General features: G+C 40.4%; 1 protein-coding gene across 8 annotated transcripts in view; it reads left to right on the top strand.

The window, feature by feature from the left end:
* KDM4C (lysine demethylase 4C) overlaps window positions 1–22,971 on the top strand; it is a 470,115-nt gene that overhangs the window by 441,497 nt on the left and 5,647 nt on the right. For all 8 annotated transcript variants that reach the window (XM_047699136.1, XM_047699137.1, XM_047699138.1 and 5 more), the window contains 2 exons: window positions 19,409–19,528; window positions 22,738–22,830. In XM_047699136.1, coding sequence (XP_047555092.1) covers window positions 19,409–19,528; window positions 22,738–22,830 — 213 coding nt within the window. The remainder of the gene's footprint in view (window positions 1–19,408; window positions 19,529–22,737; window positions 22,831–22,971) is intronic.

Raw genomic sequence — 22,971 nt, forward strand, 5'->3', positions numbered from 1 at the left:
TCTTATAATAGCATAATGCACTGAATAATATTTTGTACATAGTTTTTCAGATGCAAGCAGGGTTTTCCAACAGTACTTAATGCTGATGTGATTGGTGCCTGAAAAAGATGCCTTCTGCAGATTGATGGCTAACAACTCAGTTAAAGGGGAAGAGGGTTGTAATTATGCATATTTCCAGTAAGATAGTTATAATGATATATTTATAGACTACTGTTTTTAAAACATGCTTATATTTACCCTTTACCCTTTTTAGCCTTTAATTTAAAATGATCTGACCAAAAAAAAAAAAAAAAAAAGAATAATCTGACTGAATGATTCCTTTGTTTGTGATACCCTCTTTTTGGTGGGGAGTAAAAGATTTAATCTTCTAAAACAGTTTACTTGATTTATGCCATAGGTAGTGACTAGCACAAAACAAGTAAACAGGTCAGGCTGTGATGGTTGCATTCTCCTCAGCCAGTATCTGCAGTATCTGTTGAAAGAGGGACTGTAAGAGAGCAGTTGAAAGAAAGTAAACATGAGCACCATTGACAGTGAGATTCTGAAATGAGATAAGACCTATCCTGTGGAGATTATCTCATCATGCAACAAGACTTATACAAGGCTACTAATAGTGGGCTTTATAACTTGGCTTCTTCTTACTAGGTACTTTATTCCCTTCCTAGGCAAGGAATTCTTATTTGTATATGAAATTTAACATTCCACTTAATTTTAAAATTTATTTCAATATTAGTAATCCACCCCCTTTTTAAAATTTGTACTGAAACTCTATCCCATGTCATTAGTTATGTTTCTATGGAATTTTGTTTCATGTTATGCTTTGTTTTTGTCTTTGTCTAAAGTTGAAAGAGTAAATATCTAACCAATGTCTACAGGCGGGTTCCCTCCAGGGGAAGTCTAATGAGGATGGGGAAACAGTTGTGTTGGTGCTCAAGTCCCTTTTCTTGTCTAGGCATGAGGGGCTTATTTGGATGTGGAAGACTGATGCTTCCCCAGGAGGCCCTTCTTGTAGAGGAGAAACTGCTGCAGGGCTAGGCCTTTGATTAGCCACATCTGGATAACTGCATAGGTGCATTATGGATTCCCTAGTGAAGGGGTATCTTACTCTTCAGTAAGTGGTAGCCTTACCATAAAAATGTATTTATAGGGGTGCCTGGGTGGCTCAGTGGGTTAAAGCCTCTGCCTTAGGCTCAAGTCATGATCCCAGAGTCCAGGGATTGAGCCCCGCATAGGGCTCTCTGCTCAGCGGGGGGCCTGCTTCCTCCTCTCTCTCTGCCTGCCTCTCTGCCTACTTGTGATCTCTTCCTGTCAAATAAATAAATAAAATCTTCACAAAAAAAAAAAAATTCTCTTACAGGGGCGCCTGGGTGGCTCAGTGGGTTAAAGCCTCTGCCTTCGGCTCAGGTCATGATCCCGGGGTCCTGGGGTCGAGCCCCGAATCGGGCTCTCTGCTCAGCAGGGAGCCTGCTTCTCCTCTCTCTCTGCCTGCATCTCTGCCTACTTGTGATCTCTGTCTGTCAAATAGATAAATAAAATCTTTTAAAAAAAATGTATTTATAGTCAGCTCCTATTACATTCCAGCCACTGTGCTGGGCCCAGAAAACATGATGATGGTAAGAAATAAAACTGAAATGGTTTTTGCTCTTATCAAATTTACCATGTACAGGGAAAGAGTAACATACAACAGTCACACTAATAAAAATGTAGTTGAAATTGAAATGAGCCATGAGTTGATAGGAATATAATCCTATAAGAACATGTAACCAAAAATGCCTCATATAGATGAGCAATCAATAAGTAGACAAAGGACAGAGGTAGAGTATCCAAACAAAGCATGCACAAAAGCTGTCGCAGGAAGGAGGATGGTCTGCTCAAGTTGCTGAAAGAGGTAAATTATGAGGCCAGAGAAGGAGGAAAGCACCAGACTAGGTTAGATTTTGAAAAGTATGTTATAGGGTTGGGTCTTTATTCTAAGAATGGGGAGAAGCCATTGATGCTTTTAAGCAGAATTCAACATGAGGAAATTTGTTATGAAGTATTTTCTTTGGCTTGAGTAGAGAAGATGAATTGGAGAGTGGGACATAGTAGATGCTGGGAAGCCAGTTTGGAGAGCATTTCAGTGGATCAGGGGAGAAATGTTGCAGCCTGGACTAAGGAGCAGTGGAAGAACTGGAAAAGGACTCAAAGGTGACCTGATACTGGGACTGAGGAAGAAAAAAGTCATAGGTGATCCCCAGGGTTCTGGCTTGCTTAGCCAAATGGAAGGTCACATCCATCAATGAAGGAATGTTAGAAAAAGCCCAGGTTTTAGGGCCAAGATTATGAGTTCAAACCTGGCCATATTGGAGTTTCTTTCCTTCTTCCTTGCTTTTCCCATGTCGAACAGTTACTGCATTTAGTGTCATCCCAAGACCCCTGGTTTGCAAAGCTTAGGTTTGATTTTTGTTGTTGTTGTTGTTTGGTTTTTGTTTGCTTCAGAATTGAAGGGATGCTGAGTGAAAAGTCCCCATGCCACAATGTGAAAACAGACATATTTCAGAAATGTCATGGTCTGGCACTTCCATTTTCATCTCTGAAAGAACATTCTGTAACACACACATACACACAAACACACAATTACCTCTCTCTCACCCATTTGATAAAACAGTGAATGTTTGCCCAAGTAATTCTTCAACACGACAACACCAAAATTGATGAGCCACACTTACCCTTTATGGAACTTCCATCTTGACACACAAACATTTAAATTGAGCATAACTGTGCATATATAGACTTTGGCCTCACCGTACAGTGCATCCTAACTTCTTTTAATCCATAGCTGTCTTCAGCACTCATTTACCTGATTTTGCTTCCCCAACCCTTGTTTTCTGTGCATGTAGCCTGGGTGATTCCTTCCCACTCTGGAACTTTCAGTTCCTTTTGCCTTCAGTGCCTGTGCCGCCTCTTTTCCCCAGAGCTTCCACATTATGAACCAGGGTAAGGGTGATGCATCTGCTATGTGCCCTGAGAAGAGCTCTCATTTATGAAGGAGATGGAGGGTGTGGCCTTCCAGAATCTTGAACATCCCTCATTTTGGAAATTCATTTACCTTGCTTTAAAGGGAAAGGATCAGTGATTTACGTTAATAGAAAAAAATGTGTTTGGTTGGCAGTAGTAAGAATTAGCAGATAATATTTAACAATCACATATGCACAGTGTTTTGTATTATGTACCCATGACTCACTAACATTCAAGAAATACAGAAGGCTATGAAAAGAAAAGTACAAGTCCTTGCAGTACCCCACATCTGGGTACAGCCCCACTTGCTGCTTTGTATATCCTCCTAGGATTTAAAAAATGAAGATACAAGGTTTATAAGTGCGTATGTCCATGCAGATTTTTGTTTGAGTGCACTAGGCACAATTTGACTTGCTAAAGCCAGGAGTTGGCATCCCATGTAGTATTAACATTATTGCTAATTCGTTATTAGTGATGGGATGTTAAAACCATTTCCTAGAAAGCCATCCCCTTTTTTCTTCCTCTACTTCCATATATACTTTTTCCACCGTATCATTTCTGGGGTTTTACCCACACCTATTCCCCTCTTAGTTTAACCTATAAAAGCTGGGCTCAGCTGTTCTGGTGGTGGCATCATATCCTCTGACCCCGTCTTTAAGATGTCCGTACCCTTAGTCCTCCTCCCTTTGGCATATTCTTGGTTCACAGTTGCCAGTACTTACAGATCTACATCAATTCAAAACTGTGGCTACATGTTTCAAGGAAAGTAACGAGGATGCTAACAAAACTTCATGTGTTTTTGGGGGGGAGATTGAAAAAAGACCTATCATAATTGAGATATTAATTGACTGATGACTCAGTGTTCATTAAGCAAGTCAGATGTTTCAAGAATCAGACTTCAAATAAAGATTAATAACCAACATGAAAAGAACAAAGAGGTTCCCGTTTCAAAAGTTTGTTAACTCTCAGAAAGAGGGCACAACAGAATCCTCAATGGAATGCTGAACCAAGCATTCCAGGCTTGAGTGTGATCCGTCAAGCTAAATTCACTGCTCTTCTCTAATGTATTTTTAAGTCTTTGGATTAAAAGCTCTTGTTAGGATAAATCTGACAATAGTGTGTTATCTACATATCATTTTCATTCTTGTCTAGGAGCATAAAAACAGCAAAATTCTCCCTAATTTCACATTATGATTATTTTGATTTGACAGTCTTTTTGACAACACAAGAATGATTTGGGGAGTTTCTGAAATTTCTGACTTCCCTTTAAGGGTAATAGTGTTGAGTAAATATATTGATTCATTATCCTCTCCTCAGCCATCTTACTTATCTGTCTGCCATTTGTGGCAGACTAGTCTCTGCAGAAATAGGTTGGTAGTAATTACACACGTCCTGTTCTTCATAAGAGAGTCTGTTATGAACATGATTGTTTAAGTTTATGCATTTGCATTAAATCTGAAAGGAAGGACATATGAAATTAACATATAGAAGAAGTGGCTTACATGTAGATCGGGGTTGCTCACATTTTATTGCTGTGCTCCGGCACATTTGCAACTTTGAGGAAATTCTGAATTTCTTCATTGCTACATACATATGCTTCAGGACTTGTCTGCTTCTGAACTTAATATAATACAGGCTGACATTTTTTTTTTACAAATCCTGTTCTCACAAATCCTTTCATTTGCCTTCACCCCTTCCTATTTCTCCTGTTTAAACCTGTATGTGGATCCTCTCTCCAGATGTTGCTCATTTGCTCAAAATCTTGCACTGCTAGGCTGTAAAAGGCAAAATTAAATTAAATGATAGCCATCTCTTGGTGAGTTGCGACTCTATGCAAGTCGTTTCACTGTTCGTATTTCTCTTTAAAATGGGGACATTGTCCTAGGGGGATCTCTTACACCTCTTCTGACTCTGGCAGGGGAAAAAACACGTGGGTTATCCTGACTCATTTCTGACTGTAAGTATCAGAATGTGACCCTGGCATCTATGTCCATTCTTTGGCACACACAGTCCCCATTCCGGATTCCAGGCCTTGATGACCACATAAGGGGTCATTGTGAAGGAGCACATGCTGGGCCTGCTTGGCAGAAGCTGAGAGCTGGAAGGTGGCTGTTGATCTGGGTACACAGCCACACACTGCAACATGGCATGACATTTATAAACTGCGACATCATTTGGTGACTAGACGACCAAGCTATTCTTAGGTCTCAGCCCAGGAGTAATTAATCCTTGACATATTTTTACACACCATGATGTTTTTCTGCAGTTGTACATTTTACCACAGAAGCTTTGTAAAAGCCATTTCCGCAGCAATAGGCTCTCCACACACCTGTCTGTCTCATCATTTCTAGGCTTTTTCCTTCATCCCCCGGCAAGTTACACAGCTGGTTAGGTTAAAACAGAGCTCCTTGTGTGCCCCTCAGAGAACGCGGTTGTGCTTTATGAATAGGTTTCCTTGGGGATTGATCCAGAAAGATGCTCGGTCTCTGTGACCATGGAAGAAGCCGATGTTGTAAAGAGCTGAAGGAGCACAGCCACCTAGTGACTGAGGTCAGTTCAAGAGAGGAAATAACTGTCCGTCTGTGCCTGATTCTTATTCCTATTCTTTGCATACTCCACTCCCAGTACTTTGATAAAGGAGGACTGGCACATGAGAAGAGTTTGAGAAATTTAGGAACCTTAACCCTAATCCACTGTAACTTCAGTGAGGCTTGAACAGGATGCTCAATGAGAGACTCTTAGCCAGGAGTCTCTTGTCTAAAAGCTCTGGTAACCATTGGCACAGTTCAGGGCCTCTACATATGTAAGATAGGCTAAGCGGTAAGTCCCCTCCCGCCACAGCCTTTAAACCACCCATTCCCTCCCCTGACTTTACTCTGTGACTCCCTCAAATTCCCACCCACTGCAGAAGTCTCCTGTATCATAGCTGTGGTGAGTGATCCTCAAGTCCATTGTTGAAGATTGAGTCATTCAGTCCTCAAGTCCATTGTTGAGTCACTTGTCACTACAAGTGACAGGGAGTTCACTACCAATCTGTTGCTGTAATTATTAGGAGGCATTGGCTTCTTTGCGTGGAGCCTAAATGTTGCCTCTGAACCACCCAAAGAACCAGTCTTGTTCTTGACCTCTAGAACAAAACTGAATAAGCTCCTACTCACAGCTCTTCACGTTTGTGGAGACACAGGTTCCTCCTGAGTCTTCTCAAATCCAAACCAAATTTTCCTCCTGCCTCACCTATTTGCTGTGGGAAGGAATGAATGATCTAATGAGAAAGTGGTTTTCAGAGTGCTCTTCCTTCAGGACACCCCTGAATATGAAATTTTTTTGGACAGTGTCCTACTCTTAGATGTGAGAACACTGTGCCTTAAAGCCAATCTGACCATGCAAGCATGACAACTCCTTGTTCTTTTCATCTAGCCATTGAACACTTACCAATGCAGCTAGGAGGAAGATTAAGTGAATTACTTATACAGCTATTAAAAATCATGTTTTCATGGAACACTGCATCAAAAACTAATGATGTACTATATGGTGACTAACATAATAAAAAAAGATCATGTTTTCAAAGGATATTTAATGGTACAATATAATAAATGAAAAAATTGGTGTATATAGTATGATCCCAATTATTTATAAAAGTATAAATGTACAAAAGGAAAAATCCTCAGAGGAAATGCATTGAAATGTTACTGATTATCTCTAGAGAATGTAATCATAGGTGATTATGATTTTCAGTTTTATCACCTTCTTATAGTTTCCATATGAGCATGTTTTATTTTTTTATTTTTATTTTTTTAAATCATTTTTTTAATTTATTTTCAGCATAACAGTATTCATTGTTTTTGTACCACACCCAGTGCTCCATGCAGTCTGTGCCCTCTCTAATACCCACCACCTGGTGCCCCCAAGCTTCCACCCCCCACCTCTTCAAACCCTTCAGATTGTTTTTCAGAGTCCATAGTCTCTCATTGTTCACCTCCCCCTTCCAATTTCCCCCAACTGCCTTCTCCTAACTCCCCATGTCCTCCAGCATGTTTTATTTTTATAATAAAATTATTTTTAAAAAAGATCTGAACCATTCTAAGAAACTCTTTATTTTGTGACTCATTTTCCCTGGTTTTCTCTATCTGGATCCTTTCAGATTCTTGTGTCAAATTTTCATTTTAGTTCTCTTATCTCTTGAGGCATCTTGAAGCTCTCTGGAATATGATAACCACATAGTATGCTAATAATCATTCTGTTAAAGTACTATGCACTGTAATTCTATGACAGAGGAGTTCTCACACTTACCTTTTTTATTTTTTATTTCAATATCTGTATCTTCCACTAACAAGCTGCATGAAATAGAAAGCCACATCTGTTTTTCTTAGAATATAAGAAATGCTTGAAAATTAGGTGTTGAGTGAATGACTGCCCCACTTGTCCACTTACTGGCCTGGTTACCTGGGGCACATAATTGTGCTTCTTACCTAGATGGGAGATGACATCTGCTTACTGACCCTTGGATCCTTAGTTAGGATAACCTTGTCTGATCATCTTTTGTAGTAGGTTCTTGGCTTCTTAGTGCGTCCTCTCTCAGAATTTTAAATCTTAAGGTTCATCTGCTCCCAAGGTTTTCTGTCCTCTTGCTATCATCCTCCAGATGTTCCTCGTTGATATGAATTAAATCCAGTCATAGTTCACTTGAAACTCACCAGCTGCCAGTCACTTGTGCTGTGCTTTTCTCTTCCCCTCTCCTCTCCTTTTAAATATATTTTAGCTCTAATTCTCCCAACAATCCTTTAAGGTCATGTTAATATATGCATTTGATTGATGGGGAAACCAGTGCATTAAGAGTAGCGTGGGTCCAGTCACTTCTTTGACTCCAGGCATGTGACCCCAGACCTTGGAAGCTGTGCTCTGTGCTGCGTCAGTTGCTTTGAGAAGTAGAACGTACACTGTGGAGCAGAATGCGAATCCACAGAGGCCAGCGCTGCCCAGGCACTGCTCTTCTGACTGCAAAGCCCCTATTATGGCAATGTGAGCACAGGAAAGTCTTCCTGTCCCATAATACTTACCCCTATCTTTCCTTTTCTCCTCTTTTTCCAGCTTTTGGAACTGATATTTATTTTTATTTTTTTAGAAGATTTTATTTATTTGACAGAGAGATCATAAGTAGGCAGAGCAGCAGGCAGAGAGTGAAGGGGAAGCAGGCTCCCTGCTGAGCAGAGAGCCCCATGCAGGGCTTGATCCCAGGACCCTGAGATCATGACCTGAGCTGAAGGCAGAGGGTTAACCCCCTGAGCCACCCAGGTGCCCCAAGAACTGATATTTATTTTTAGAAACCATGACCGAGAAATTCACCTCAAAACTGTCTGTTTTGCGGCATAAATTTTTATTGACATAATAAAATATCTTGTTCCCTTCATGTTTCTTAGCCTTTGCCACAACTATAAAAAGGGAGACAAGATCTGCCCTATAGATGGCAATGTTTTCTCCTTATTTGAGTATGAAGAGTTCCAGTCCTGGTGTGCTTCTGCCTTAGTGTCTGCAGGAAAAACAGGATGAAGATGCAGCCAGTCCAGAATGGTGTTGGCTGTCCCTCCATGGTGGCAAGAACTTGATGTGTAGAGACAGCTATGCAAGCCTGGGCAAGGGAGTTGACACCAGTTACCTTAACCCTAACATGGAGGTAATACTAAATACCAGGACTATTGTTGAAAAAAAAACTTTTTTAAAGATTTTGTTTATTTATTCGACAGAGAGAGAGGTCACAAGTAGGCAGAGAGATAGGCGGGGGCAGGGGGTGAGGGAAGCAGGCTCCCCACTGAGCAGAGAGCCCAATGCGGGACTCGATCCCAGGACCCTGAGATCATGACCTGAGCTGAAGGCAGAGGCTTAACCCGCTGAGCCACCCAGGCGCCCCAAAATTGTTGAAATACAATGTATAAAGCAGTTAGTATAGTGCCCAGCACATAATAAACACTCAAGTAGTGATGTGACTGTGTTTCTGATTGTTACTGGTGGTGGCGGTGGCTAGTAATTTTCAGTTAACCCACTGGTTAGAAGTCCCTAAGCATAAGATTCCCAGTAATACGTTCAAATGATATATCCTCCAAAACTTTACTGAAGATCTAAGAAGAAGTACTATAAAGCTTGAAACATGCAGATTCCCTTTTCCAAGAACTTTGTGTTTCTGGGCTTATTTCACCCATCCCCCACCCACTTCCCCTCTGGTCACCACCTGTTTGTTCTCTATAGTTAAGAGTCTGTTTTTGGGTTTATCTTTTTTCCTTTGTTTATTTGTTTTATTTCTTCAATTCCATATACGAATGAAATCATATGGTAATGTCTTTCTCTGTTTTTGTTTATTTAGTTTAGTTTTGTTTTTTTGCTTAGCATTATACTCTGTAGCTCCATCCATACTCATTAGAAGATGAACATGAAAAATTTCCTGTTTGGGTTCCTGGTGTGACTGGGCATTGGCCCTGCAATCGTTGGTGACGTCCTTTCAGAACAATCTCTAGAGGTAGAGAAAGGGGTCAGGGCTACAGCTTCATCCTCCTGACTTGGCCACCCCGCTCAGCATATTCACTGGGATTGCTTCACCAACTGTGGGTGCCCCAATAAAATCAAGCTGCTAGTGCCAAAGCCTCCAACAGTGATCCCCAAAAGCGCTGCTGGAGCTACCAGCTTGCTGCTCTGTCTGACATATGTCTTTAAGGATTACATATCTGCTCTCACCACAGCTTACAAAGTGTTCACATTTACCTAGCCAAGTGAGTGCAGGAGAGTCCTGAATCAGGGCTCTTTGATTAATTGAGTTTATGTGGAGGGTGACTTAACTATGAGGGAGAGATGTGGGGGATTTTGGTTAACCACTAGGAGAAAGTCCTTGATACAGTTGATGCCACAGAAGGGTGAGTCGTGGACAGAGTCCCCGCATTCCAGCCACCTACCTATTATTATATACGGTACCTCATATTGTAGATATTCATGGGAATATTTGAGTGCCCAACTGGACTTGAATTCCTTGAGAGAAAAGAATTCAGAAGGACTCTTTTTGTCTCTGTATTCCCAGGGTGGAGCTCAGAACCAGGCACAGAGAAGAATATATGCCAGAGGGAGGGAGAAAAGGCTGGGAAGGGGGGGTGGGACTCTCTCAAAGGTGGGTAAGTGAATGAGTAAGTATGGTAAGTGAATGGTACATAAATGAGTCTTTCAATTTCATTAATCCTCTCCACTACCAAGAATCCTTGTTAGCATTTCAGAGCCCTGCCATTAACTGCCTCTGTGTCCCTCTTTCATATGCCATTTCTGTTAGGTCAGCCCCTCACTGTCACCTCTGGTTCTAGTTAATGACTTTTCTTATGCCGTATCACTTAAAAGAACTAGAAAGATAATTTTCAAAACAAAATGCCTAACTTGGTATTTTCTGTGCCTTTTAAAGCCTTTGCTTGCCAGAATCTCATCTATTTCTAATAGTGTCACTTCTTTTAGAAATATATTATCTGAGGCTTAATGCTGTGGTAACATTTAGAAACATAAAACAACCTCTGTCTCTGGCACCTCAGTATTACTGGGCATGGTATCTGCTCTTGGCTTTTGGCAAAAGGGTAAGTGTGTGCTAAACTTGGCCCTCAGGAATTCACCAAATATGTGTCAGTGTTGTTTTTTTCTCTCTCTGTGGAGAAGACACTATGTTTTAGAAGACAGGTGTGGTTAAGTGTCAGGGCATTGGCAAAGGGTGACTGCTGGGAAAGAATCTAGCTGTTTGAGGGAATAATGAGGCATTGCCCCAGCTGAACAGAGACAACCAGAGCATCTTGGGGGTGGAGAAGGGGTGTTTGTTTGTGCTTCCCTTACAAAAGAAAAAACTACTAAAAAGGAAAGCTGGACATCAGAATTGGAGTTTTCCCAGAATGAGGAGTGTCATTGTGGAGGCAGGTTGGCTTGAACCCATTATCCCCCAGGCTACAGTGACAGTGTTTTATAACTGGAACAGAGCACAGATAAGATACCTCAGTGCAGGGGTATTTCAGATTTTCTTTCAGGTATGTTAGATATCTCTCACTGTAGAAAAGCTACACGCAAAGGAAGCAGCTTGGAATTAGTTTTTTCTTTATACGTAGAGGTATAGTGTATTCTGGAGATAATCTCAAGCAGCAATTATCAACATGGCCAAGCATCATATTGTTCAGGAATGCATTTAGCTAGGACCATACCTTAGATTGACTGAATCAGAATTTTCTGTGGTGGTTAAGATTTATTGCACTAGAGAAATGAGTCTGATGTTGAATTTTTCAAAGCTTAATGAAATTAACTTTATAAATAGTTTATGTACCTTTTTATCAACCTATTCCTGTTCTAAAACTCGAAGAATATAGTCAGTAATTTGGACAAAGATTCATGGAGAAAAGTATATAATGGCATTATAGGTGATAGGAGAAAATTGGAATGACCTATATATCTTACAGTGGGAGAGTGATTTAATTAGTTGTGAAATAGCCATAATGTTGCATGTATTCACACAGTAAAATGGAGTTTTAAAAAGATAATTAATAACTAAGAAGATACTCATAATTATAGGCGATAAATGGCAAGGTACAAAATCATAAATGTACACGAATGGACAAATATTATATGATTTCATTTATAATGAGGTACTTAGAAATAGTCAAGTTCATAGAGACAGGAAGTAGAGTGGAGGTTGCCAGGGGCTGGGAGTAGAGGGGAATGAGGAGTTTGTGTTTAATGGATATAGACTTTTGGTTTGGGATGATGAAACATTTCTGGAGAGGAGGGTGGTGATGGGTTGTACTACATTTTGAATGTACATAAATCCACCAAAATGTGTATTTAACAATGATTAAAGTAGTAAAATTTATGTTATGTGTATTTTACCACAATAAAAAGGAAGACCTCTTCCCTCTAAATGCTGTGGAAGGAGTGAAGGAGCAGGGCATGAGCTGCAATACTGAGCTCTTCACAAAAGGCTGCCTCTTTGGAGAGCTCAGTTGTGCTCCATGTGAAAGAAAATAAAGTTTGTAGCTGTGAAAAAAATTATGTTATGTATAGGAAGATCTTTTTTAAAAACACATAGAAGCATAGAGATAAAACCAAATGGTAACAGTATTTACTTTTTAATCATTTTTTTCATTCCAGTATAGTTAATATACAGTGTTAAATTAGTTTCAGGTGTACAATATAGTGTGATTGAATTCTACACATTACTAAGTGCTTATCATGATAAGTATATTCTTAATCCCCTTCACTTATTTCACCCATCCCCCACCCGCCTCCCCTCTAGTCACCATCAGTTTGTTCTCTATAGTTAAGAGTATGTTTTTGGTTTATCTTTTTTCCTTTGTTTATTGTTTATTTCTTAAATTCCACATATGAATGAAATCATATGGTTATGTCGTTCTCTATTGTTTTGTTTTGGTTTTGCTTAGCATTATACTCTCTGGCTCCATCCATGTTTTTGCAAATGGCAAGATTTAGTTCTTTTATATAGCTGAATAATATTCCATTGTATGTATATTCTACTTCTTTATCCATTCATCAGTAGTCAATGGACACTTGGGCTGCTTCCATAATTTGGCTAGTATAAAGAATGGTGCTGTAAACATCAGGGTACATACATCCTTTTGAATTAGTGTTTACATATTCTTTGGATAAATCCCCAGTAAGGGAATTACTGGATCATATGGGAACAGTTCTATTTTTAACCTTGGAGGAATCTCCAAAGCCACCATGGCTCTACCAGTTTGCACCAACAGTATGTGAGAGTTCTTTTTCTCCACATCCTTGCCAACACTGGTTGTTACTCTTGTGTTTTTGATTTTAGCCATTCTGACAGAGTGGTAACAGCATTTACTTCTAGGTGATGAAAATATGTTTTTTTTTTTTCTATGTTTTAAAATTCTGTAATTTCCCCTACTGAATTTATAGTAGATGCTCAGAACAAAGAATTATTAAGAAAAATAATATTAAAATGTTTTCTATCTTTGTTATCTTCACATGAAGGGTAATATTAAATATGACTTCTATTTAACAAATAGTCCAGGATTTAACCCTTCCAAATATGGTTCATTCCTTCAAAAGAGTCCCCTTGAGAGACTACCATTGATCAAGATACTTGGTGACTCACCTTTTTGGCTTGGGGTGTATTCTTGTGGATATCCCTAAAGAGAGTACATCTTCAGATTGTGTTTAATGAAAACTTGGGGACACTCACAAATGACCTAGAGCCAAGACTTATGATTAGGAAGGTAGTCTATGAATATATTCTTTCTCTTTTTGAAAGATGGCTTTCCTCGTAAACACTTTGAATGAGGACTGGGTGCTCTGGGAAGCCCTCCAGTTTTATATTCCACCATTAAATGAAAGGTGTAATAATCTCTGCTTTGTGAGGAGAGTGATCTGCCATCATAAACAGCAGTTACTTACCATTTAGGGTTGTCAGCTATAAGCAACAAAAAGTGACTGTAACTGATTGAAGCACTAAAGAAACTTAGTGGAAAGTTATTAGGAAATCCACAGACTCTAGGTATGCCAAAGAACAAGGTCAGAGAAATGACAAAAACAAGGGAGGCTGCTCAGTTGGAACATGGGCAGGACCAGGCCACAGACCCAGTCCAGGAAGGACACAACTGATTCCCCTTGTGTGGTCAGCCTGGCCCTGGGCTCTGCCTTTGGTGCATGGGTGCTGCTGTTACGGCTGCCACTGCTGCACTCTGAGAGTGTTCTCCTCCCTGTTGCTTCTCTGCGTCTCTGATCATAGGGTTTACATTCTGAGCAGGTGCAGCCGATTGGCCAGCCCCATCCATGTCTGCTGCCAGGGAAGCTGGGTAAGGGAGTATCTGGCATTTTCCAGTGTCTGTAATGGCCGGCCAGTTCTGCCTCCCACTGAGAATCCAAAGGGGAGATGAGGGTTCAGATGCTGGGCAGCCAAACAAATGATAGATAGCTAGTACAATTAGTACATGGCTATCAGTCAGTCTTGTTAATCCCTGCCAGAGTCCATTAATGAGCAGGTGATTATCCCTCAAAGTGCCAGCAGCTGCTGGTATCAGTTTGCTCCCCGTCACTTAAGCACTTTCCCCAAGAGGGACTGTCAGAAGTTCCAAACTATATGCTCATTAACCACTGGGAGTTCAAGTACCACATCTTCCTGTGCTACAGCTGGACTGACAGGGTTGCCTGCTCTGTGGTTTACACTTGTTAGGAGTAGAGGTGGGACTCGGTCAGGGGGAACATGGCAAAACGGGCTGCATTCAAGCACAGCCAGTTGTAGAGGTCCTTGCAGAGGCCCCAGTAAGAGTCCCAAGAATGCAGTGACTTCAGAATTCCAATAATCAGCCTGGTGGTCACGCTTTTCTCTGTAGTTGGTGGAGCAAGCATGGGAGTCAGCCCTGACTTTGGCAGCAGTGTGATATGACACTGTGCTTTCTCCTGGGTTGATGACCCATCCCAGTCCTTTCATCAGAGCCCTTTAATCATAGCCAGAAGCCTGCCCTTGACTGTGAGTATGATTTCTGTCTTTAATTTTCACATCATCTATTTAGGACTCTAGCTGCAGGCTTAGCGGCAGCTCCAGACAGCAGTGTCCCTGTGGACAGGGCTCTGGCAGGCTTTAAGGGAGTTCACACATCCCTGGAGGCAGTATGGCAAACAGTAAACAGCTTTTATGTCAGGTGAAGCCAAACTGCTTCTGAGGGTCTAGACAGCAACTGGGAAAAATGCATTAATCAAGGTTTTAATGCATATAATTTTCCCCCAAAGGTGTTTACTTGCTCCAGCAACACACTAAGAACTGCATTAGGAAAGACTTCTTTAGCATTTTACATCCTTTACATCCTTTAATAGACCTCAAATACCAGAATGCTTTAAAAAAAAAATCACATGGGTCCCATAGAGCTATGGGGGGAGAGAGGATGGAATCTTCTTTTTGAATGTGTGCCTCAGTGGTTTGGACCACACTTTAAGGAGCTATGCTCCTTGTGCACCGCCCAGGGAGATGTGAGCCAGCTGAAGGCCTTTAAGAGAGGGGGCCGACCATTCACTGGGGCTTTTCACAAACTAAATCCCCTCGTGATTTTATTTTTCAGACTTTTTATTTTTAAGAGAAACTTTTTTGAAATGATATGAAAAAGATATGAAATCTTACTCTGATTATTCAGTCAGTAAATCTTAGTGATTTATCTCAGTGATCATGGCAACCAAAGCTCATACTCCATATGGATCTCCCTTAAAGGACCCGAGGCACTCACACCATACAGATATGGGGTTCAGTGTGACAGGCCTCCAGGTGTGGACAAGATGCCCTCTGTCTCTAGCTTGGGGAGCTAGACATTGTTCACTCCTCCAGTGTCTCACACAGATGGTCAGTAAATATATACTGGATTAATGATTGTGAGAATTTGGGAGACTCCTGCTTTGGAGGGACCAGGAAGACCTCAGTAGCAAACCTTTCAGCTTCTTTTCATCAGCCCACATGCTACTTCCATTCCTGTTTGAATGCTTTTTACTCCATGTAGTCATAGAAAGTTTCTGGCAAACTCAAAATTTTGAGACAGCTAGTGAGTTGATCATCTATGGAAGAAACTAGATTTCACAGAAATACATTTTTTTATGTTTTACTATGAGCTGCCTTAAATCCATTTGGAAAGTAGCTGGGGTATAAAGAGTGAATAATACTAAATGAAGTTTTATGCAAATCAGAATAAAACTACTTCCAGCTAAGTGACCTGGCAGAGAATGAGAAGGTAGCCCTCAAGGCTAAGAGGGATGTCTCCTGATGGAGGATGAGAAAAGGAGAGTCATAGAACAATTTTGTGTTGTTATGTAGTTGGTTATTTTTCTTTTTTCTTCTTTACTATGACCAAAGAAAAAAAGAGTTCTGAAGGTAAGACTGAGAAAGCAAACTGAAGTGTCCTTCCTAGATTTTGACATGAAAGAGTATGAAGTGATTTTTTTGTGACTGATACAGAGCAAAGTTGGGTAGAGACTGAGCTGTAAGCTGCTCTGAGGTCAGGCACAGTCAATGCCAAATTAAGGCTCATGAGTAAAGGGTAAATTGACAGACAGATATAAAACTGTATCTCAGACATTTCATTTTCAAACACCTTAAAAAAAAAAAGAATTGTTTCTCACTTGGTAAAGTTGCATGTGTTTAGTTTATTAATAAAGCTATATTTTTATGATAAATTGCTCAAATATCTTCATACTTTGCTTAGGCCACATTTCTAAGGCCATTGCCACACCTTTGATGATATGGTACTTAAAATTTCAGGTCCAGGATTTGTTTTGGAGAATTATTTTAAAGGTTAGACAATCTCTATCAAAGGTTAGATGTCTTAAAGTAAGGACCTGGGCGCCTGGGTGGCTCAGTGGGTTAAGCCACTGCCTTCGGCTTGGGTCATGATCTCAGGGTCCTGGGATCGAGTCCTGCATCAGGCTCTCTGCTCAGCAGGGAACCTGCTTCCTCCTTTCTCTCTGCCTGCCTCTCTGCCTGCTTGTGATCTCTCTCTGTCAATAAATAAATAAATAAATTGTAATTAAAAGAAAAAAAGTAAGGACCTAAGTCTCCTAAGGAGTGCATCCTCTGTGTTCCCCCAAGGCCTTGAATTTCCTCTCTTGGAATTGAAGGGCCCAATAAATAGAATTATCTTGCCTAAGGAAAAGCAATAGAGAGAGACAATGGAGTCAGGATTTGGAGATTGAAAAGATCTTCATTACTAACAAAGCAGATGTTGTAGTGTGTAGTTTATGTCTGTGGGCAAATAGGGTTCCTAATACTGGACCTGAGGATTAGACAGGCCTCCTAGTGACAAGGGTACCGCCAGCTCCTCTACAGGGAAGGAGCAGTGCAGAACTTGAGTTCTCTGTCCACAGGGTGGCTCCAAAGAGAAAGAGAACATGAGGAATAAAGCCAGTTACCAAACTTTACTGGCTCCCAGCCCCTGGGTATCTCAGCACATCTTTTTTACACAGTTCCATCTATAAAGTAACTTAGGTCTAAACAGGTTAAGAGTAGGAGTGGTAAACTTGGTGTCTGATGAGTGTCATTGTGTTTCCCCTGAAAATATCCCACAGAGCAAGTTTGCTGGGTTGCCCCAGGGCCCTGTGGTACATAGTTTGGAAAATGCCATCTCCTTCAGAACTCAGCAACAGAATTCAGTCACTGCTTATTCTCTTGGAGGAGTGGATGAATGAGAGTGGTAAAGAAGCCAGGAACATGGGGCGCCTGGGTGGCTCAGTGGGTTAAAGCCTCTGCCTTCGGCTCAGGTCATGATCCCAGACTCTTGGGATGGAGCCCCGCATAGGGCTTTCTGCTCAGCAGGGAGCCTGCTTCCTACTCTCTCTCTCTCTGCCTGCCTCTCTGCCTACTTGTGGTCTCTGTCTGTCAAATAAATAAATAAAATCTTAAAAAAAAAAAAAATAGAAGCCAGGAACATTACCCCAGTGGAGCGCCTCCACGTGGAAGAAAACTTCAGAAGAGGGAAAACACACACTCTTGTGTTGCCTCCCTGCTTCCTAGTCCTATCCCCAAAGTTTCCAGGTTTCAGCTTAGTTATCCGAGAGCTGACGTAGTTTCCCAGCCTAGGAGACTGGATAGTACGTACAGAGAAGCTGTACGCTCCAGCATTCTTAGTACCAGGGACATCTTCAGAAGGGAAATGCCAAGTAAGATGATGACCCCAGGGGCATATATGGAATACATTTCTACAGCCCACCCTTTCGATTCTGCATGTCCAGAGGTCAAATAGCACAGAAGGCCAAGGAGAAACTTACTTTTATTTAACTAAATTAGATGCAGACTGTCAATTCTTTTTTTCTTTTTTTTTTTAAAGATTTATTTATTTATTTATTTATTTGGCAGACAGAGATCACAAGTAGGCAGAGAGGCAGGCAGAGAGAGAGAGAGTAGGAAGCAGGCTCCCTGCTGAGCAGAAAGCCCTATGCGGGGCTCCATCCCAGGAGTCTGGGATCATGACCTGAGCCGAAGGCAGAGGCTTTAACCCACTGAGCCACCCAGACGCCCCCAGACTGTCAATTCTATGGAGCCTCTGTGCAAATTTTTCTTTGCCCATAGCTTTAAATGGAAGGGAGTCTGCAGTGAGCAAAATGCATAGCTGAGCCTCTCATGTATAGTACAAACACGACAATAAAATGGCCACTCCTTTATAATACAGAATTTCTACTAATAATGAAAAGTAATAGATGGTGAATTTCTAGTCATAGACAACTAAATATTTCCTGTGTTTGCCTCTCATTTAAACCGTAGAGCCATACCCAGTCTGCATTTATAGCTTGATTGGTCAAGTGTGCATTTCCATCAGTCAGATTGGCCTCATCAGTAAAATACCGGTATTAGCAGAACACAAATTGCTAAATGTGCAAAAAATTTACCAAAGAGATCAAGTACTTAATTCATTTGTATTAAAATTTTACTATGTCATACCCAGTACATACAAATTTAAGAGTTTGCAAACTGTGTCTTTGAAAACATTTTATGAGACCAGTTACTGCCTTTACCCACCAAAAAACGAAGCACCTTTCAGGATGGACTACAGGGGCTTGGTCTAAACTACTCTCTTAGGAGGAGACACTGTTAGTAGAAGACATGAGATGAAAAGACTGGCTATGGGTGCCACCCATGGATGCCCGTGGAAGGAAGAGGGGTGGTCACTTAATGGGCGGCTGGCAGAAGCAGGCCCCTCCAGGGAGGTGCAGGGATCTTCTAAAGAGGCCTGCCAAACTGCACACACCCCTCCTAGCCTCACCTGCCAGGTTGCTGGTGCTTCTTGCTTTCCTTTTCCCTTGCTGTTTTGTCACAGCCTGCTGGCTTAGACCTTACTCTGTTCCTCCCTGGCCCCATTTCCACCTGTGTGTCCCAACTCTTATTCTCCTATTCAGCTCCACTCCTCCAGAGATGCTGACAACCCCCCTGGAGGCTCAGTTTCCTTGTCAGTAAAATGGGGATAATTAATAATCTCTGCCTACTTCTTGGAGTGATTATTCGGGATCAGATGAGTTGTATGTTAAAGCAGTCGGTTAACTGCAAAAATGCTATATAAATGTCAGGTGTTGTAAATCATGAGCTGGTCTCTTCTTTAGCTAAAGGAGTTTCCATGCATATTTTAGTTACCTTCTGAAAGAGTCTTTGTCAAGTAGCAAATGTAAATGCTGCTGTTTTTTTCCTGCTTGGCTTATGGTAGCTCCTTTGCAACTTTATGATGTAGGCTAAATCTTTAAGTACTCCTTTGGCTCATATCTCTTCCCCTCAACACCCATGCAAGATCATAATCCATAAAACACAGAGGCAATAACTCCTTTTAATTGCCAGGAGTTCATCATTTGCTAAGTTCTAAATGCAGTCACTTAGACACTTGCCTTGAAAAGCCTGTCTCTATTTCTTCCACAGAGCCGAGACTGTGTGAAGCTGGGCCCTCCTGCTGAGGGAGAAGTCGTCCAAGTCAAGTGGCCTGATGGCAAACTCTATGGGGCAAAATATCTGGGATCAAATGTTGCCCACATGTACCAGGTGAGCGCTGTCCCGTGTGAGATGTTTGCTGAGATGAATAGGAGAAGCCAGAGGGCAGATGGATATCCACTGTGCTGCTGATCAATAAGCCACATGAATTTGGAGCACCTCATATTTTATAAAGGAGGCAAAGATTTGGTGTCTAATGACCCAGACACTGGAGTTTTATTATCAAGTTCAACTCTGGAAAACTAACAGCATTTAATGGATGGTTTAATTGTAAAGAATATAGTTAGGCCACAAAGATAAGCAACTAGATGGTAGGCTGCTTTCTTGTGTGTACATCATTCAGAGAGAGACTAATTGGCTGCTTCATCTCACCGTAAGCCAAGACAATGATGGCTCTTCATCAACCAGCAGCCCCTGAATGGGTGGCTTTTGCCTGACAGACATACCCCCATTGGGTGTCTCCTCAAACCTAAATCAATTATGTATTGACACAGTTGTGGCCACCTAAGCTTAAACGAGTGCTTAGTTCCTGATAAGTACAGCAATCAGTTGGATATTTGTTCACTAGGGAACTCTACATATTACTAAAGAGTATATATACAATCAAATAATGAAAATATTTTATCCCTATCAGAAATGAAAATGAGTTAAACTCTAACAAGGAAAACAACACAGATGGCAGATGTACGTTTATATTCCTTTAGGCTTTAAAAAGGAATACATTTATTAGAATCAATATATCATAGTGCTTTCAGTAACACCATGGCAGAGATCACTGTTCTCAAGCTAAACAGAGTAAAAACAGGAAGATTGAAGTAAAAGAAGAAAAAACTAAGAAGGTTCAGGCCTATTTAGTTAAAAACAGCTTGAGAATGGTAAGACTGCCAGTTTCAGCAGGGAAATTGTTCAAAGACTGGTAAGGGACAGGGGCCTTAGTGGGAGAGCACATTATAAGACATTGTACCAAGAACTACAGCATGGTGTAATTAAAGGGGTTCAAAGAGGTTTGAGAAACTTGGACATTTTTTAAGGTCTAGAAAAGCCCGAGGTGAGTAGGGAGGGGAGGGCATTTATATACATGTTCCGTATATGTGTACTCACACCCACATGTGTGCATGTGTGTGTAAAAGCTATTTTCCCCTTTGTCATAATATTAAGTTGCTGGAGCTTCTGTGTGTCAGAATGCCCAGAATTAGGCAAGAATCAGAAGACAGACTGATCATACTGGAGACTCCTAGAAAAGAAGCATTACTACATTATTCAAAAGGAAATAATTGTATTTAATTAAACAATAAATGCAAAAGTGAAGCATCTTATACATGTAGCAAAGCTATTAGCTACATGAAAAGTATCATAGTGAGGACATGCTGAAATTCAGGCTAATTAGTAATTGGTGTGTTAATGTCAGTTGAATTTATGATGGCCTATCAACATAGAACTACAAGCATATTTATAGACTCAATGAAAAGGCTAATATTAAAGTTGTCTCTCAAGTGCAAGCAGTTTAAAGTTCCTCATTAAACCAAGGGCCCTTTTAAGATTATTTTGTGTTTTGTGTCTAATTATTCCATCTCATTATTGAATAAGGAAAGACGTTTATAAAAATAGATGTAACCAAAAAAATTCCTATTACACAGTGCTAAATATCCTAAGTGTATGCATTTTTTGACCCTCCCAGTAGCCCTGTAAGATAAATGTTTTTGACTCCATTTTACAAATGAGGATAAAAAGGTTACATGAATTTAATAATTTGTTGAAGAGCATACAGCTGGTAAAGGGATGGGCCAGAGTTTACTCTCAGCTCTGCCCCAACTAGAGTGAACAACCATCCCAGCTTGCTAGGGACTGTCCTTGATTTTAGCACTAAAAGTCCTGCATCCCAGCAGACCTGTTGGTCCTGAAATGATTGGTCATCTTACTATACTTCTTTGCCTTTTTCTCTCTCTAGAATTTTCAAATTATGTAAAACAGAAGAAAGTTAGGCACAAGTAGTTCTAGCTATGCTATCAAATTGTACAAATGAGAGGACACCTTGGCCTAATTAAATATTAAAGAAACCATTCTACTAGAACAAGGCCAGGAAGAGAAGCCTCCTCATCTCAGCCTTCTGGGAGGTAACAGGGGAGCTCTCCTGTGACTGAGACCTAATTCCACCCTATTGTTTCAGCTTAGTCAAATGTAAACAGTACATGGATAAGAAATTTATTTATATATATTATCCTTATTGTATTATTTTTTTTAAACTCCAGCAGATTTTTTTTTTATTAATGTAGTATAGCTGCATGATTTCATTTACCTTTTAACCAGAAGTACAAGCCTATTTTTATAGCTTACATGTAAAAGAATTCAGACAGAAAACTTGGGGACTTCAAAAATATCATAAATTGTTCAGGATTAGAGAACATAATAGATTTTCTGCCCTGATTGCATCCCTTTTGTTGTTTCCTCCTGGTAGAGGTCATGTGTTAAACCTAAACCAAGAACAATTACCTGAATCAGGCATTTGATGAATTTCCCCCCAAATATTCTAGGTTTCTGTTAGCCAGTATCGTTTACTTTTCTCTGACAAAATCTCCTAAAATGTTGAAAAAACTGGTTATGAAATTATTTGCTGCCATTTGATTAGCTTGAAGAAAAAGTTTTGAATTTTCATTTCAGATGAAAGTTTTCACACATTGCTGTGGTTTAGATGTTATGAGGTTCAGAACCTGGGATTTTCCTGGCTGAATGGTTTAATTTGACAAAAGTGAGTTTTGAAAGTTAAAGTTTTCTAAAACTTGAGAAATTACTTTATCTGGGAAGATTATTATACAAGAGTAAATATGTCATCCTTTCTTCCTCATGTAGTATCAGAGCCTCTTAAAGAAATAAACCATACATACAGGCCCAGCCAGTCTTAATCCTAAATTGGCCACAATCTCATGTTCTGAGAAATCATTTGAGCAGCAGCTATGTATTTCTTTGTTTTTGCTTTGGGGGAGGATAAAGTTTTCATATCACATACTCCAAGACACTTATTTTTTAAGAATTTTGACCTGTTTGAAAACATATATTGTTCTTAGTTTGATAAGGCAAAGAGCTTTCCTTCCTCCTTAGCTGTTGGCTGGTTCTCTTGTTTGTTCTGCTTGAGTCCTTTTTTTCCCTTTTTTTATGGAGTTAATTGGAATCTTGGGAAAAAATGGTGAACACTTTTATGTATGAATGTGTGTATATATGTATGTGTGTGTACATATATATCAAGATATCTTATTTCCCACTAGGTTGAATTTGAAGATGGATCCCAGATAGCAATGAAGAGAGAGGATATCTATACTTTAGATGAAGAATTACCCAAGAGAGTGAAAGCTCGTTTTGTAAGTGCTGGCAAATACCCCTCAGGGATCTGCCATGTGAATCTCGAATCCTATCCCTCTGTTTCCCAAGCCCAGCAGGAAACGTACTTAGGCCTTTGGATTGATTTTCAAGAAGGCTAGTGCAACTTTTCCCTTACTTAG

Source organism: Lutra lutra, chromosome 13 (assembly GCF_902655055.1).
Source record: "Lutra lutra chromosome 13, mLutLut1.2, whole genome shotgun sequence".
NCBI lineage: Eukaryota > Metazoa > Chordata > Mammalia > Carnivora > Mustelidae > Lutra > Lutra lutra.